General features: G+C 43.5%; 1 protein-coding gene across 1 annotated transcript; it reads right to left on the reverse strand.

Annotated features, from left to right (window-relative positions):
* Positions 1 to 5495: 5495 nt before the first annotated feature.
* Positions 5496 to 14800, reverse strand: ZNHIT3 (zinc finger HIT-type containing 3). Its single transcript, XM_075264363.1, has 5 exons — positions 14681 to 14800; positions 14366 to 14397; positions 13744 to 13815; positions 8380 to 8439; positions 5496 to 5729 (listed from the first exon to the last, which is right to left on the reverse strand). The coding sequence occupies exons 1-5, from the start codon at positions 14782 to 14784 to the stop codon at positions 5545 to 5547; spliced, it is 453 nt and encodes a 150-aa protein (XP_075120464.1). The 5' UTR covers positions 14785 to 14800; the 3' UTR covers positions 5496 to 5544.
* Between the last annotated feature and the right edge of the window lie 1143 nt (positions 14801 to 15943).

Below are 15943 nucleotides of genomic sequence, written 5' to 3' on the forward strand. Positions count from 1 at the left end.
ATGAGGGTATTTGTATTCCCAATATATTCTTTGAATTCCCAGTCAGACAATGGCACTGTATACCAGTAGTAAAAATTGTGGGTGCACGTAACCCCAATATATTCTTTGAATTCCCAGTCAGACACTGGCACTATATGGCAGTAGCAAGAAATGAGGGTATTTGTATTCCCAATATATTCTTTGAATTCCCAGTCAGACAATGGCACTGTATACCAGTAGTAAAAATTGTGGGTGCACGTAACCCCAATATATTCTTTGAATTACCAGTCAGAAACTGGCACTATATGGCAGTAGCAAGAAATGAGGGTATTTGTATTCCCAATATACTCTTTGAATTCCCAGTCAGACAATGGCACTGTATACCAGTAGTAAAAATTGTGGGTGCACGTAACCCCAATATATTCTTTGAATTACCAGTCAGAAACTGGCACTATATGGCAGTAGCAAGAAATGAGGGTATTTGTATTCCCAATATATTCTTTGAATTCCCAGTCAGACAATGGCACTGTATACCAGTAGTAAAAATTGTGGGTGTATATAGCCCCAATTCTATTGCTAGGGGACTTGCAGGGTATTTCTGGGGTGAAGGTGGGGGGGGCACACCGTTGGAACGGGTATCGGGGTATATATCGGGTATACGGGAATACACTGACAGTGTATTCCATTCAGGATCCTGGGAAAGCTGGGTTGCGGCGATTGAGCCCGTCAGTGCCACGTTACACTGACAAGCTTCTCCCTGGAATTTAGCTCTTACAAGAGCTGTTGGTTGTCTTCTCCTTCCTATCCTAGCCTGTCCCTGCCTACCCAGAATCTAAGCCCTAGCTAGCTGGACGGAAACCTCCGTCCTCGGTGAATTGCAAGCTCAGAATGACGCGAAGCTGGGCGTCGCTGTTCTTTTAAATTAGAGGTCACATGTTTTCGGCAGCCAATGGGTTTTGCCTACTTTTTTCAACGTCACCGGTGTCGTAGTTCCTGTCCCACCTACCCTGCGCTGTTATTGGAGCAAAAAAGGCGCCAGGGAAGGTGGGAGGGGAATCGAGTAATGGCGCACTTTACCACGCGGTGTTCGATTCGATTCGAACATGCCGAACAGCCTAATATCCGATCGAACATGAGTTCGATAGAACACTGTTCGCTCATCTCTATTGATTAACAATGGACCATTGTTGATTTTTGGGTCAATGTTGTTTATTGACAATAGACCTTTGTTAATTGTTGACTGGACAATTTTTGATTATTGGCAATGTACCTTTGTTGACTACTGACAATGGACCATTGTTTAACATTGCTGTTCATTGACAAAAACCAATAATGGTTGTCACGGGATGGTTAGAGTCTATACTATAGGCAATGTGTAATATATATTTCATGTGGAATGTATTCTCTAACCTGTTGTATACATCAATGTGTAGTTGGCTGATTAGGGTCTAGTGTGTTAGCACATTGTATGCAAATACCTCTAACTAGTGAGGACAATGGGTGGAGATAATCTGATCGGTGTCTCCAAGCAGATGTTGGACGGTGCATTGTCCACAGGAGACAGGCAGTCTGCTCTCCTTGGTATAGGTGAGGGGGGAAGGATCTGTGACTCAGCCCTTCCCACCCACAGATAGAGGAAGTAACAGTCTTAGTATATAGTTGTAGCTTGCAGTTAGTATGTGTTAGCCGGCCTGTGCACAGCTCTGTAGAGAGCCAGGATTTAGTTACAGGACCAAGGAGCCAAAGCTATCATTGGATTGTGACTTCTGTGGACTTATTGTTGTTACGGTTGATGTGACCGCCACCGGCTACTAACTTTGTGGATTATAATAAATTGCTGTTGTCTCCTGACCTCTTGCGTCCATGTTGATTCAAGATATCCTCCGGAGGAAGACGTATACCTTTGCTCTGTGACAACTGGTTGGCAGCGGTGGGATCAACAGCGGACAGCGAGATGGACTACAGCAGCCCAGCGATTAATGGAGCCACAACCTCAGAATACAGGAACTGGACTATGGCAAGTCTAAAATTAAGGGCCCGGGAACTAAACCTGAGTTACCAGGGAAGAACGAAAGAGCAACTGATCGAGGCACTGGAGGAGATGACCCTGCAAAGCGACCATGAGGAGGGCTGCCCCCAGGAGACTGGAGAGATACAGGAGTGGCAGGTACAGACCCAAAAGAGCAGATGGGTTGTTTTGTATGAGGAGGAATTGGCAGTGCTGGGGCTAGAAGCAACTGCAGAGCAAAGGAGTAGAGCATTACAGAGGGCTCAGGAAACGGAGAAGGAGGAACAGAGAATGGCGCATGAAAAGGAAAGAATGGCGCATGAAATGCGAATGGCTGAGATAACTATGAGGAATTATAATCAAACGTCGACCCCCAGCCCAACAGTGAGAGAACCACCATATGTCTCCCATAAACACTTCAAGACCTTTGAGGAAGCGGCTGGGGATGTTGATGGATATTTTCAGGACTTCGAACACCAGTGCCGCCTGATGGAAGTCCCAGAGAAGGATTGGGTCCGGTATCTGGTGGGACACCTACGAGATGGGGCTGCGGAAGCTCTCAGAGCCATGGACCCTAGTGATCAGCGGGACTATGAGGCCATTAAAAGAGCGGTGCAGAAGTATTATGCAGTCACTCCAGAGACCTACCGAGTTCAGTTCCGCTCTTTGTCTTACAATGGGGGAAGCTCCTTCCACATGTTCGCCCACAAGTTGAAGCAAGCATGCAAGCGCTGGCTAGAAGGAGAGGAGGCTGTCACAGTCGATAAGATCCTCCAAGTCATACTTAAGGAACAGTTCTTTTCCCAGTGCCCCGCTGAGATCCGTGAGTGGGTGCTGGAAAGGAACCCAGCCACAGTTGAGCAAGCTGCTTCTCTTGCAGATGAGGGCCTGACCATCAAGCCGCAGTGGAAGAGGTTGTTTGCAGAGGAGCGGAAAACTACCACAGTCCGCCAGACACCCTTCAGCCAGCCACCCACCTTTCGTGTCCGGCCTCAGGATTACAATTCCCCCTCTACCCCTGCCCCAGCCCATCGGCCTCCAGCTATGAACAACCCTGTCCCTAGACAACGACCCACTGGAAGAATGCTAGAGCGCAGATGTTTTGGGTGCGGGCGGCCTGGACATTTGCAAGCTAGTTGCCCTGCTAACATGGGGGCACGGGCCACCGTGGCATCCCGGCCTATTCACTACCTGGGAACCACTCCTAGGACAGAAAGTTTGGCCCCATTTCCAGATGACTCCATGAATGACACATCTGTTCCACCTCCAGGGGTCTATGGGATTCAGCCTTCCGCCACACATCCCGCAAACCTTCAGAGGAAGCACTTGCAGGAGGTCCTACTGGATGGCCGAACAGTTGTTGGATTCCGGGACTCGGGAGCTTTCCTAACGGTAGCGGACCCCCGAGTTGTGCGACCCGAGGCCCTAGCATTTCTATCAAGTTGGCAGGGGGTACTCAAAGACGTATTCCTAAAGCTACCGTGGAACTCGACTATGGTTATGGACCAAAACGATGCACAATTGGTGTGATGAGCGGGCTGACGGCCGATGTTCTGTTAGGCAACGATGTTGGAAATCTACAGTGCCACTTTGTGGGAGCAGTGACCCGAAGCCAAGCTCAGGGAGAAGCCAACATGGATCCACCGGATTTTCTGACAGATGCCAGCCCTTCAACCCTACAACTTTACCATTCAGTACCGCCGAGGGAACCAACACCAGAACACAGATGGGTTATCCCGGCAGGAGGAAATATGAGCTATAGAGACTGATGTGCATTCCCCAATTTACCTGTGTAGGCCAATTGTGTCATGCACATGTTTTGAGAGGGGGAGGGGTTGTCACGGGATGGTTAGAGTCTATACTATAGGCAATGTGGAATGTATTCTCTAACCTGTTGTATACATCAATGTGTAGTTGGCTGATTAGGGTCTAGTGTGTTAGCACATTGTATGCAAATACCTCTAACTAGTGAGGACAATGGGTGGAGATAATCTGATCGGTGTCTCCAAGCAGATGTTGGACGGTGCATTGTCCACAGGAGACAGGCAGTCTGCTCTCCTTGGTATAGGTGAGGGGGGAAGGATCTGTGACTCAGCCCTTCCCACCCACAGATAGAGGAAGTAACAGTCTTAGTATATAGTTGTAGCTTGCAGTTAGTATGTGTTAGCCGGCCTGTGCACAGCTCTGTAGAGAGCCAGGATTTAGTTACAGGACCAAGGAGCCAAAGCTATCATTGGATTGTGACTTCTGTGGACTTATTGTTGTTACGGTTGATGTGACCGCCACCGGCTACTAACTTTGTGGATTACAATAAATTGCTGTTGTCTCCTGACCTCTTGCGTCCATGTTGATTCAAGATATCCTCCGGAGGAAGACGTATACCTTTGCTCCGTGACAATGGTCCATTGTCAATGGATCATTGTTGATTTTTAACAATGGATCATTGTTGATTTTTAACAATGGATCATTGTTGATTTTTAACAATGGATCATTGTTGATTTTTAACAATGGATCATTGTTGATTTTTAACAATGGATCATTGTTGATTTTTAACAATGGAATATTTTTGATTTATTATCATATATATGATTATATATGATTTTTATTATTATGGATCATTTTGTTTCTTTTGCTATCCATTTGTCCCTCCATCCATGCCTGCCATAACACACCATAGGTTTGTGGGCTGTTCAATCAGTCAACTTTGAGACGTGCTCAATAATTCTAGATCCATTGCGGACAGCTTTCTGTTGTTCTCTACAATCAGATTTGATGAAATAGGACACTAAAGGATTTACTTGGCTGGCTTGTATAAATCTCCTACAGATGAATGTCCTCTCTAGACTCCTTTACTTCTTTCAAACCATTCCTATTATTCTCCCGAAGGAATTATTTGTCTCCATCAGAAAGGCTTTTACCAAATTCATTTGGGCCTCCAAACCTAAACAGTTGGGTGGCCTAGCAATTGCAGATTGTATTCAATTCTATCTGGTAGCAGTTACTGCTTGTATTCTCAACTGGCATCTTTTCTCATCCACTAAGCTCTGGGTTGCCCTAGAGAGCACTTTGATCGTATTACCACTAACATCTCCCCTGTGGCTCCACATGTCATTGGCCGAGTAGTGCTACCTCTGACCTCCCCTATGTTGCTCAACAGGACCTCAGTGTGTCAAACATACAGCACCATTTTGCAACATTTTACCAATGATGGCTCATTGACTCCTATCTCGGGCAAACCAGACTTTCCTGCAGCTTGGCACTCCCCTTTTCTTACTCACCCTACTGATCACACACCTCTTAAATTCCGTATATTCATGTCCCCCTCCTCCCTTACTCCCTACACTGATCTAGTTCCCCTGCAACATAGGGATAAGAGATCCCAATGGCGGCAATAAAATAAGAGCAAGTCAGACTGGAATTAATTTGGTTAATTTTTTTTTGCAATCAGTGCACCTTACAGAAAATCGCCCACTTTTGTAAAGCATTTTATTTTAGTTTTTAATTGCAGACATTAAATAGTATATTATATTTATGGTTTTACAGGTGTACAAAAATCATCACTTTGCAAAAAGGTTTTTCTCTGCATCTATAATTGACAAACACTTGTCTACAAATTCTACAAACAATGGCTCTTGCATATACTTTTTTAGTGATTCATCTTTATTTCCCGTCTGGTCTAGTGTAACCAGCAACTGTCGCAGATGTGAATTCCGGAAAATATCTTTCAGCTCTTCTGATTTACCTGTAAAATATAAGCCTATTACATTGTCTGAAGTGCCAAATGAGTTTCATTATTATACAGTAAATATCATCTACACTAAACGTTAATGTTGAGTCTATGCTACCTAAACGAAAACTCAGACAAGACACGCTGACCTACAGTACAGACCAAAAGTTTGGACACACCTTCAAAGAGTTTTCTGTATTTTCATGACTATGAAAATTGTAGGTTCACACTGAAGGCATCAAAACTATGAATTAACACATGTGGAATTATATACTTAACAAAAAGGTGTAAAACAACTGAAAATATGTCATATTCTAGGTTCTTCAAAGTAGCCACCTTTTGCTTTGATTACTGCTTTGCACACTCTTGGCATTCTCTTGATGAGCTTCAAGAGGTAGTCACCTGAAATGGTCTTCCAACAGTCTTGAAGGATTTCCCAGAGATGCTTAGCACATGTTGGCCCTTTTACCTTCACTCTGCGGTCCAGCTCACCCCAAACCATCTCGATTGGGTCCAGGTCTGGTAACTGTGGAGGCCCGGTCATCTGACGTAGCACCCTATCCCTCTCCTTCTTCGTCAAATAGCACTTACACAGCCTGGAGGTGTGTTTGAGGTCACTGTCCTGTTTAAAAATAAATTATGATCTAACTAAACGCAAACCGGATGGAATAGCATGCAGCTGCAAGATGCTGTGGTAGCCATGCTGGTTTAGTATGCCTTCAATTTTGAATAAATCCCCAACAGTGTCACCAGCAAAGCACTCCTACACCATCACCCCTCCTCCTCCATGCTTCATGGTGGGATCCAGGCATGTAGAGTCAGTCTGCTCACCTTTTCTGCGTCGCACAAAGACACGATGGTTGGAACCAAAGATCTCAAATTTGGATTCATCAGACTATAGACCAGTGGAAATCTGTGCTTATGTCCATTCCTTGTGTTTTTTAGCCCAAACAAGTCTCTCCTGCTTGTTGCCTGTCCTTAGCAGTGGTTTTCTAGCAGCTATTTTACCATGAAGGCCTGCCACACAAAGTCTCCTCTTAACAGTTGTTGTAGAGATGTGTCTGCTGCTAGAACTCTGTGTGGCATTGACCTGGTCTTTAATCTGAGCTGCTGTTAACCTGCGATTTCTGAGGCTGGTGACTCAAATAAACTTATCCTCCGCAGCAGAAATGACTCTTGGTCTTCCTTTCCTGGGACGGTCCTCATGTGAGCCAATTTCTTTGTAGCACTTGATGGTTTTTGCAACTGCACTTGGGGACACTTTCAAAGTTTTCCCACTTTTTCGGACTGACTGACCTTCATTTCTTAAAGTAATGATGGCCACTCGTTTTTCTTTACTTAGCTGCTTTTTTCTTGCCATAATACAAATTCTAACAGTATATTCAGTAGGACTATCAGCTGTGTATCCACCTGACTTCTACAGAACACAACTGATGGTCCCAACCCCATTTATAAGGTAAGAAATCCCACCTGACAGGGCACACCTGTGAAGTGAAAACCATTTCTGGTGACTACCTCTTGAAGCTCATAAAGAGAATGCCAAGCGTGTGCAAAGCAGTAATCAAAGCAAAAGGTGGCTACTTTGAAGAACCTAGAATATAAGACATATTTTCAGTTGTTTTACACTTTTTTATTAAGTATATAATTCCACATGTGTTAATTCATAGCTGTGATGCCTTCAGTGTGAATCTACAATTTTCATAGTCATGAAAATACAGAAAACTCTTTGAATGAGAAGGTGTATGCAACCTTTTTTTCTGTACTGTATATACCAACTAAGTCATGACTTAATCAAATCATTAAGGATCATTCATTACATCAGTTACCACAAGAATGTTCACTTGCTACCTTATACAGCCCTTATTTTTTTATATACAAAAAAAAAAAATTATAATAAGTCATCAAAGACCCTATACATGCCTCTGAATATCTGAATTTGGTAATTCACTTATCCACAATAACAATTGAATAGCATAGGGTTTGTGACATATCCTTTAGTGGTTATCAACCTTATTCAAGCATCCCCTACTGAGAAAATATCCCAACAGAGTATCCCCAAAGTAGCGATCACATAAAAATAAATAGAATTCAAAGTGGGGGTGGGAAACTGGGAGAAAAATTGCATGTGCAACTTTAAGGGCTTTGCTTCTACAGCGTTCACTGTGCAACCAAAATGACAAGTCAACTTCACAAAAATAAATATGGTGACTCCAAGAATTTTTTTTTTAAATTTATTTCTGTGTACGGGGATGCATAAGGCATCTTTTAACGGGGCCAGGTGTACTTTAGTTACACCATTTTGGGGAATATCTAATGTTTTTATGAAAAGCAAAGCGTCGAAAAAACAGCGTTTTGGCTCTTCTGATATTTTTCCCGCTACGGCACTCATTGTATGGGAAAAATAATTTTATAAGTTTGTCGACCAGGCATTTTTGGACACTGAAGATGTACATGATGTAATGGGTCAAATCCAGCAGGCTTCCCAAACCATCACTGACTCTGAAAACTTTAAACTAGACCTCAAGAAACTTGGACTGTGTTCACTATTCTAATTTACTAAGATGCACCTGTAGATTGATTTTGTAAGATATGAAGGATAATGGTTCATACAGAAAATAGAATTTCTATATTAAAAACCGTCGCAAGCGATAAAGTCAAATATTACCCAGCAGCATCAGTTTTTGCAATGGGACAGCATCAGATTCATCAGTGTCCTCTAGTAAATCTGTGAAAAGAAGTAAAAAGTATTATCTCACCCAAATACACATGGTAATAATGAAAAACTACAGAGAAGTAAGAGAGGCTTTTTCAAGAGGTGTGGGTTGCATAAAAGGGCACAGCTAAATGTATTCAGAGCCCATATAATATCAAAATCAGAGAATTAGTGGTTAAATAAAATAGTGTGTCTCGGAAATGTTACAATACCAAAATTGGCCGCCTTAGCCAAGATATTATTCAGGGCCAGCCCAAACAAATACTCTCCATCACATGGCAATTTACATAACCGAGTCTTAGACCCTACATCTCCAGACCAACTTTTCAGCTATATACCATGTTTGGTTGAGTTGGTCAGGGCCAGGGAGTGAGCTGACTCGTGTCAGAGTCAGCGCTTCAAAACAGAATCCCATTGACTTCAATGGGTTCTGTCTTACGCTCGTTACACATTGGAATCAATGGGAGGCTTTTTAACCCATTAATTTCAATGTGTTAAGCGCGTTAAACGGAACCCATTGAAGTCAATGGGATTCTGTTTTGAAGCGCTGACTCTGACACGAGTTTATGTGTCAGAGTCAGCACCGCGTAACATCGTGTGCATGGGCCCTTACATTATCTGCTAAGAAGTCTGCTGATTTCTGAATTGTGTGGAGGGCTCCAAGAATCTGTTCCCCAAGGGTTTTATCCTAGGAATTCTCTAATTCTCCTAGCCAGTTCATCAGGGATCTTGCCATATATGTAGCTGCAATATTAGGCTTGTGAGGCTCCTACAACTCTCAAGTGAATCTCAAAAAGACGCAGCTTTTTTGCCAAGTGGGTCATTAAGAGTACCTCACATCCTCAAAATGACAGTGGCAGTTTTTTGAAGGCCCTTGTTATAGCAAGATCAATCTTAGCTACTGTATCCAAAGAAGAACAAGCCTCCTCCTCAAAAGGATACTTGTGCTTGACGCCCCTAGGAATAACTTTCTTCTCGGCTATTTTTATTCCACTAATGAGGGAGGTAATGTTTGTATGCTTTTGAAAATGTCTCCTCTGTGGAACATTCAGCCCCCTAATGTCCTGCATGGATCATGATGGTCTAGAATTTTCAATGCCCAATGTTGCCTGTATGGCCTTTAATAATTTATCATTGTCTTCTACTGGGGAGCAGGGCTGGCTAAACACAGAAGAAAAGGAGGAACCATAAGGTATTTCTCAACTTTCAGCCTGAAAGGGTTCCTCCTCAGAAGAGGAATCATGACCTTATAGAGGACCTTTCATCAGATTGGCCACAGGCAGTTTTATATACTGCTGGAAAGCTGACAGTGCGCTGAATTCAGCGCACTATCGGCTTTCCCGATCTGTGCCCGGTGTAAAGCGCTATCGGTCCCGGTACCGTAGCGCTTTACAGTCAGAAGGGCGTTTGTGACACTTATCCAGGGATGCCCTTCTGCCCAGCAGCGCCTATCGCGCTGTACTGTGGAGCGGGGAGTAACTCCCCCCTCCCGCTCCTGATAATACTCGTCTATGGACGAGCTGTGTAAGCAGAGGGAGGGGGCGTTCCTCCCCGCTCCACAGCACAGCGTGATAGGCGCTGCTGGGCAGAAGGGCGTCCCTGGATAAGTGTCAGAAACGCCCTTCTGACACTAAAGCGCTACGGTCCCGGGACCAATAGCGCTTTACACCGGGCACAGATCGGGAAAGCCGATAGTACGCTGAATTCAGCGCACTGTCAGCTTTCCAGCAGTATATAAAACTGCATGTGCCCGATCTGATGAAAGGTCCTCTTTAAGGGAACCTCTACCTTCATCCTGTATCATGGATGTAATAACCTGTAGAAGGGGCAGCAAGGAGGAAGAAGAAAACCCAGTCTTGCATAGGGCAAATTATTTTTGCCCTATGCAAGACTGCATATTTTGCCGCCTAGGTCTATTCTATTAAAACAGAGGAGAGCTAATTAATATGAAAGAAAAAAAAACACCCCTTACATAACCCCTGGAAGAATCCCAGAAACTCCTTAAAGCCCTTTTCAGCTAATTTGTATAAGAATAAAACAATGATTTTTCTGCAATGCAGAGCAGGAAAGTCATTAGTCTGACCATGATTTTTCCTGCTGAAAAATTCTTCTATTGAGTGTGGCAGTTGAAGAGTGTGTCACTGTGTTCCTGCCTTCCAAACACAACTATGGGTTCAAGACCTAGAGAAACCTAATAAATAAATTATGGATGGTAACTCACCAAGAAACCTATATCCACTGCACTGCGTTGACATCAGAGTGCAAGGAGATGCCTGCCTACCATTCATAACCATGGGGCTTTACTATGAAATTTAATTGACATGATTTTGGGGCAGAATGAATGCGCAAAATCAGCAGCAGTCAATGCAGCTTTACAAGTACCTTCCAGGACCTTTTGTGACATTCTTACAATCTAAGGTCCATTACAGTATCAGCCCTGCAATATTTTGCAGAAACAGGAATTGGATATGGGTGGCAACAACAATAGCATATTTTGAATCTCTGCATAATATACATCATGCAGAGACTCCGCCACTATAGAAACCACACTGCTACCACCAACTTACCTAGGATACCCTAGCTTTCATCAGTACTAAAAGGGCTTATATGTCTTTGGTATGACTGGATTTGCATCAACCACCAAAGAAGTTAAAGGGGTTGTTCAGGGAATACAGAACAGGGGCAAGATGTTGTTAAGAAATAAAAAAATTAAACAAAAAAACAACCAACCACATTCACCTGTCCCCAGTACTCTGGTGTCCCTGCAGCTGTCCGGTCCATCTTGTTCAGAGGCTTGTTGTGACAGCAGTCCTCAGTGATCCCAAGGAAGGACCCAGGATTCTGTTTCCTGTGACCCAAGAGGTCACATGCCATGAGGACTTCCGCTGGATTGGACAGCAGCAGGGGACACCAGGGTGGCAGGGACAATCAAATAATTTTTTGGGGTGCTTTTTTTTCCCCCACCTTCCATAGTTCTGTATTTCTTTGAAAACCCCTTTAGGCCAGGTTACCACATGGTGTAAACGCTGCGGCAACACTGCTGCAATTAACAATCCCTGCAAAGTCTAGCAACTCCCATCCACACATTGCAAAAAAATACGCACAGTGGATATGCTGCGATTCCCAAAACCATTGCGGTTTTGGAAAACACAGCAAGTAAGTTATACCTACGGAAACGCTGGCAATTTCCCTATAGGTATTATGGAAGCATAAAGTCTGCAAAACGCTTTTTTTGCTGCGGCCCACTACATGATGCCTTAGCCAGATTATCTGTCACTGACCTTTTCAGACCTGGTGACAACTCTTTCAAGTTAGGAGTAATGAAAATTGTCACTAAGATGAAGTAGATTAAACCAACCTAGATAGGTCAGGCTCACACTCCCCCACCTCCACATATAAATGAAAGATTATGCCTCTCTTGCTGAGATCATCAGCTCACACAGAAAAGCGCAATAGGCGCTGCTGTGAAGAAGGACGTACCTGACTGACCGTCAGGAACGCCCTTCTGACTGTAAAGAGATACGGTACTAGGACCAATAGCTCTTCACCTGGGGCACAGATCGGGAAAGCCGACAGTGTGCTGAACTCAGCGCACTGTCAGCTTTCCAGCAGTATATAGAACTGCCTGTGCCCAAATCGGTGAAAGGTCCTTTTTAAAGAAGGAATAGTATTCACAGATAAAGTAGCTTTCCTACTCATATATTACTATTTTCACCTGTCAGGGTGGTTCTTAGCTGCAATTCAGTATTCTTAGGTCGCCTATATTCTCACTTGGGCTTTTCTCAGCTATTTGAGTGTGTTGTAAGTTTACACCAGGCAGAAGTACATGTAAATAAATCAATAGTATTAGTATCTATGGATAGGAGCAGTCGTACTGTACACACCCACTGCCTCAGCAACAAATGTAAAGTGTGCTGCAGCCATAATGGGGACATTAGCGGCAGAAAAATAGAACACCATGAATGAAAGATTATACAGTCAGAACAGACTGCCCAGCATGACCCTGCAGATATTTGAGTCTCCCATTAAAACTTAGGTATTCTTTAAAGCATAACAAAATTTTTGGACCACTTGATTTTCTGGCAGCATTTGTGTTAAGACATTTTGTAATATACTGTAACCACTTAAGAAATGGGCTATTTTTCCTGGTTTGGGACCAGACATTTTTTTTTTTCTTGTACATGTGGTTTTGAAGGCTATATCGGGAACAGAGGGACGATTAGCAGTAACACCCGGCATCCTGATCCTGTATCTGCACGATTTCATACAGCAGGGTAACATTGCAAGAACACACATATATCCAGTTAGACCACCCAAACATATAAAGCCTGTGTGTGATCCAGAAGTTTTGGTTCTTTTCTGTGAAATTTTGCATTTCTCAGAAAAGAACCTAAATGTGTTTAAATAATATTACAAAGTTTATTAAATGACACAAATACTGCCAGAAAATCAAAGAGGACCTTTCATGTCATCATGAAAGTGCGGTTTTATATACTGCACTGTCGGCTTTCCCGACATGTTCCCTGATGCTGGAGATAATTGGTGCCGTTCGTTTTGGCACAGATATCTCCCCACTGTCAGAAGGGCATTCCTGAACTCAACGCATTGTCTGCTTTCTAGTGGTATATAAAACCACTGAACGCATTGTCTGCTTTCTAGTGGTATATAAAACCACTGAACGCATTGTCTGCTTTCTAGTGGTATATAAAACCACTGAACGCATTGTCTGCTTTCTAGTGGTATATAAAACCACTGAACACATTGTCTGCTTTCTAGTGGTATATAAAACCTCCCTTTCATGAGGACATGAAAGGTTCTCTTTATGTTATCCAAAGGCTTATGCTAGGTTCACAATAGTGTTCGGGTCTCCGTTCTCAGCTTACCGTCTTCTGCCGGCAGAAGACGGAAAGCTGTCAGACCGGGTCCGGCCGTGAGCAGTGGTGAGCGTTTTATGCTCTCCCCCGCGAAACCGTTTTTTTTTTAAATTTGACACAGAGTACTGCATGTCTGACTCTGTGTCCGATTTTAAAAAACCAGTTTAGCGGCGGAGAGCATAAAACGCTCACCTCTGCTCACGGCCAGACATCTTTCAAACCCATTCAAATGACTGGGTTTAAAAGTGTCCTGCAGGTTTCCGTCTTCTGCCTCTGTTTTGCGCAGGAAACTGAAACCTGCAGAACGGAGACTGGGCGCAGATGTGAACGAGCCCTTAGTTACGCTTATGACACATTACATTTTGTGAATACTACGAAACATTACCATGCAATAAAAGAAAAAAAAAGAAAAAAAAAGAAAAAAAAAAAAGATTATTAGTACCTCTTGTTTGCAATACACCTGGTACACTTGTTATACGCTCAGAACTGGTGGCTTCTTTTGGAACACATCTGTCTAACACAAAAATTTAAGATAACATTTAGACATACTTAACACCAGAATCTCAGAAATCTGCTCATAAAATGAATTCTACTGATTTCTAAATGGTTTGTCTCAGCTACTACTACTTTTTTTGAGGGAGGGAATGGGGGAGGGGTTTTTTTTTTGTACCAAAAATGGTGTTCTGTAGCATTACCTCCATTTACCGAAACAGTATATTATGCCAGCTCAGAAGAGGAAGGGGGGAATAAAATAAATAAATGCCACTCCTAATAAATGAACCCCACCCTTATATTAAAAAAAAAAGTAGTAAAAGATCTGCACCAGTTTTATGTTGTCAATAACTTTGTAGTTTTGGCTTAATAACCCTCCCCCACCCAAAAAAAAAACCTGCAACACAATGATGTGTGGACATGAACAGGGCACCGAACTGCAGGAATGTCCTTGTGATGTCACATGAGTTACTATTAAGTTTTGATAACTGATGTTATTAAGTAGGAGGGGGAGGGTGTTTAGAGTAATATATATGTACACACACCATGATAATAAATACTAATAATATTACCTTTATGTGTCTTACAGCAAGCCAGAGAACAACTAAGAAGAAAAAGAAAAGAAGTATTCACATTGTGAACAGACAGTATAGTCAACCTGCACAGCAGACTCATAAGACATACGTGTATACACACAAATATACACACTATCCTATATTATGAGACACACAAATAGAGTATTTATGTAGGGTTAACCAGCCAATATGGTGATAAAGCCTCTTAGCTGAGGACAGTGGAATAGATTGTCAGCTCACCATAGACGAAGCTGCGAACCAGCACAAGGAGTGACACACACTGGGCGCAGCACAAGTACAAGCAATACTTACTAACGGAGCTTGCAGCGCGGGCACCGATACTTCTCTGTTTCCACAGAACACACACAGCACGAGTCTCCCATACTGTTTACCGGCGACCAGAGCAGGAAGCACATGTACGTCTATCACGTGGTACCTTGACTTCCGCTTACGTCATGTATGTTTACAAGAAACCCTTGACTTTACGACACCACGTGACAGGTTACTTGTTCATGTGCAAGCTCCTTTTGCTCCGTTCTCCTTAACATATCCATGACGTCATTACGCAAGACTAGAAAGTTAGAAGATAGTCTGGTGTCCCGTCTTATACTTATACAGGACAAAACAAAACAAAGCAGAGGGCAATGATCGGGGTGATATAGGAAATTCATGTACAAAGGAGACCTCTAAATAACTAACTGCAGAATGCCTTTTTCCTCAAGTATATTCTGGATCTTATGTTGTAGAGACTTTAACCTAGAAGAGCCCTTCACAGGTTGATGTGCAAATAGCAAGTTGTTTCTAGCATTACCTGCGACTTCGTCCGCGGCCCCCTCACCCTCTGCGCGACCCATCTGCAGCGCGGCCCCTTGCCTTGCGGGCGCAGTGGGCTCCCCATCTTGCGTCCCACTGCCTCCTTTTACCGCCACTCTCCCCCTAATCCTTTCCCGTGTGCTATTGTGTAAAGAAGCACATATCTAATCCTCCAGCAAGTGAAACTGTGTGCAGACGCGCGTATCTAATCTTATGGCATGTTTTACTGTATGCAGATGTGCGTATCTAATCCTCTGGCGTGTGGTACTGTGTGCTGATATACGTATGTAATTCTCTGGCGTGTGGTATTGTGTGCAGAGGCATATATCTAATCCTGCCCCGTGTGCAGACGCAAGTATCTGATCCTCACCTATGTGGTATTGTGTGGTGGCGCGTATCTAATCGTCCGGCATGTGGTACTGTGTGCAGAGGCACATATCTAATCCTCCCCCATGCGGTATTGTGTGCAGTGGCGTGTATCTAATCCTCCGGTCTGTGGTATTTTGTGAATATGTGCATATCCAATCCCCCAGCATGTGGAAATGTGTGCAGATGTGCATATCTAATCCTCTGGTGTGTGGAACTGTGTGCAGATGTGCATATCTAATCCTCTGGTGTGTGGAACTGTGTGCAGACGCATGTATCCAATCTCCTGGCGTGTGGTACTGTGTGCAGACGCATGTATCTAATCCTCTGGCGTGTGGAACTGGGTGCAGATGCGCAAATCTAATCCTCTCCCATGTAGTACTGTGTGTAAACGCA

The sequence above is a fragment of the Leptodactylus fuscus genome, chromosome 2 (assembly GCF_031893055.1).
Source record: "Leptodactylus fuscus isolate aLepFus1 chromosome 2, aLepFus1.hap2, whole genome shotgun sequence".
NCBI classification, from domain to species: domain Eukaryota; kingdom Metazoa; phylum Chordata; class Amphibia; order Anura; family Leptodactylidae; genus Leptodactylus; species Leptodactylus fuscus.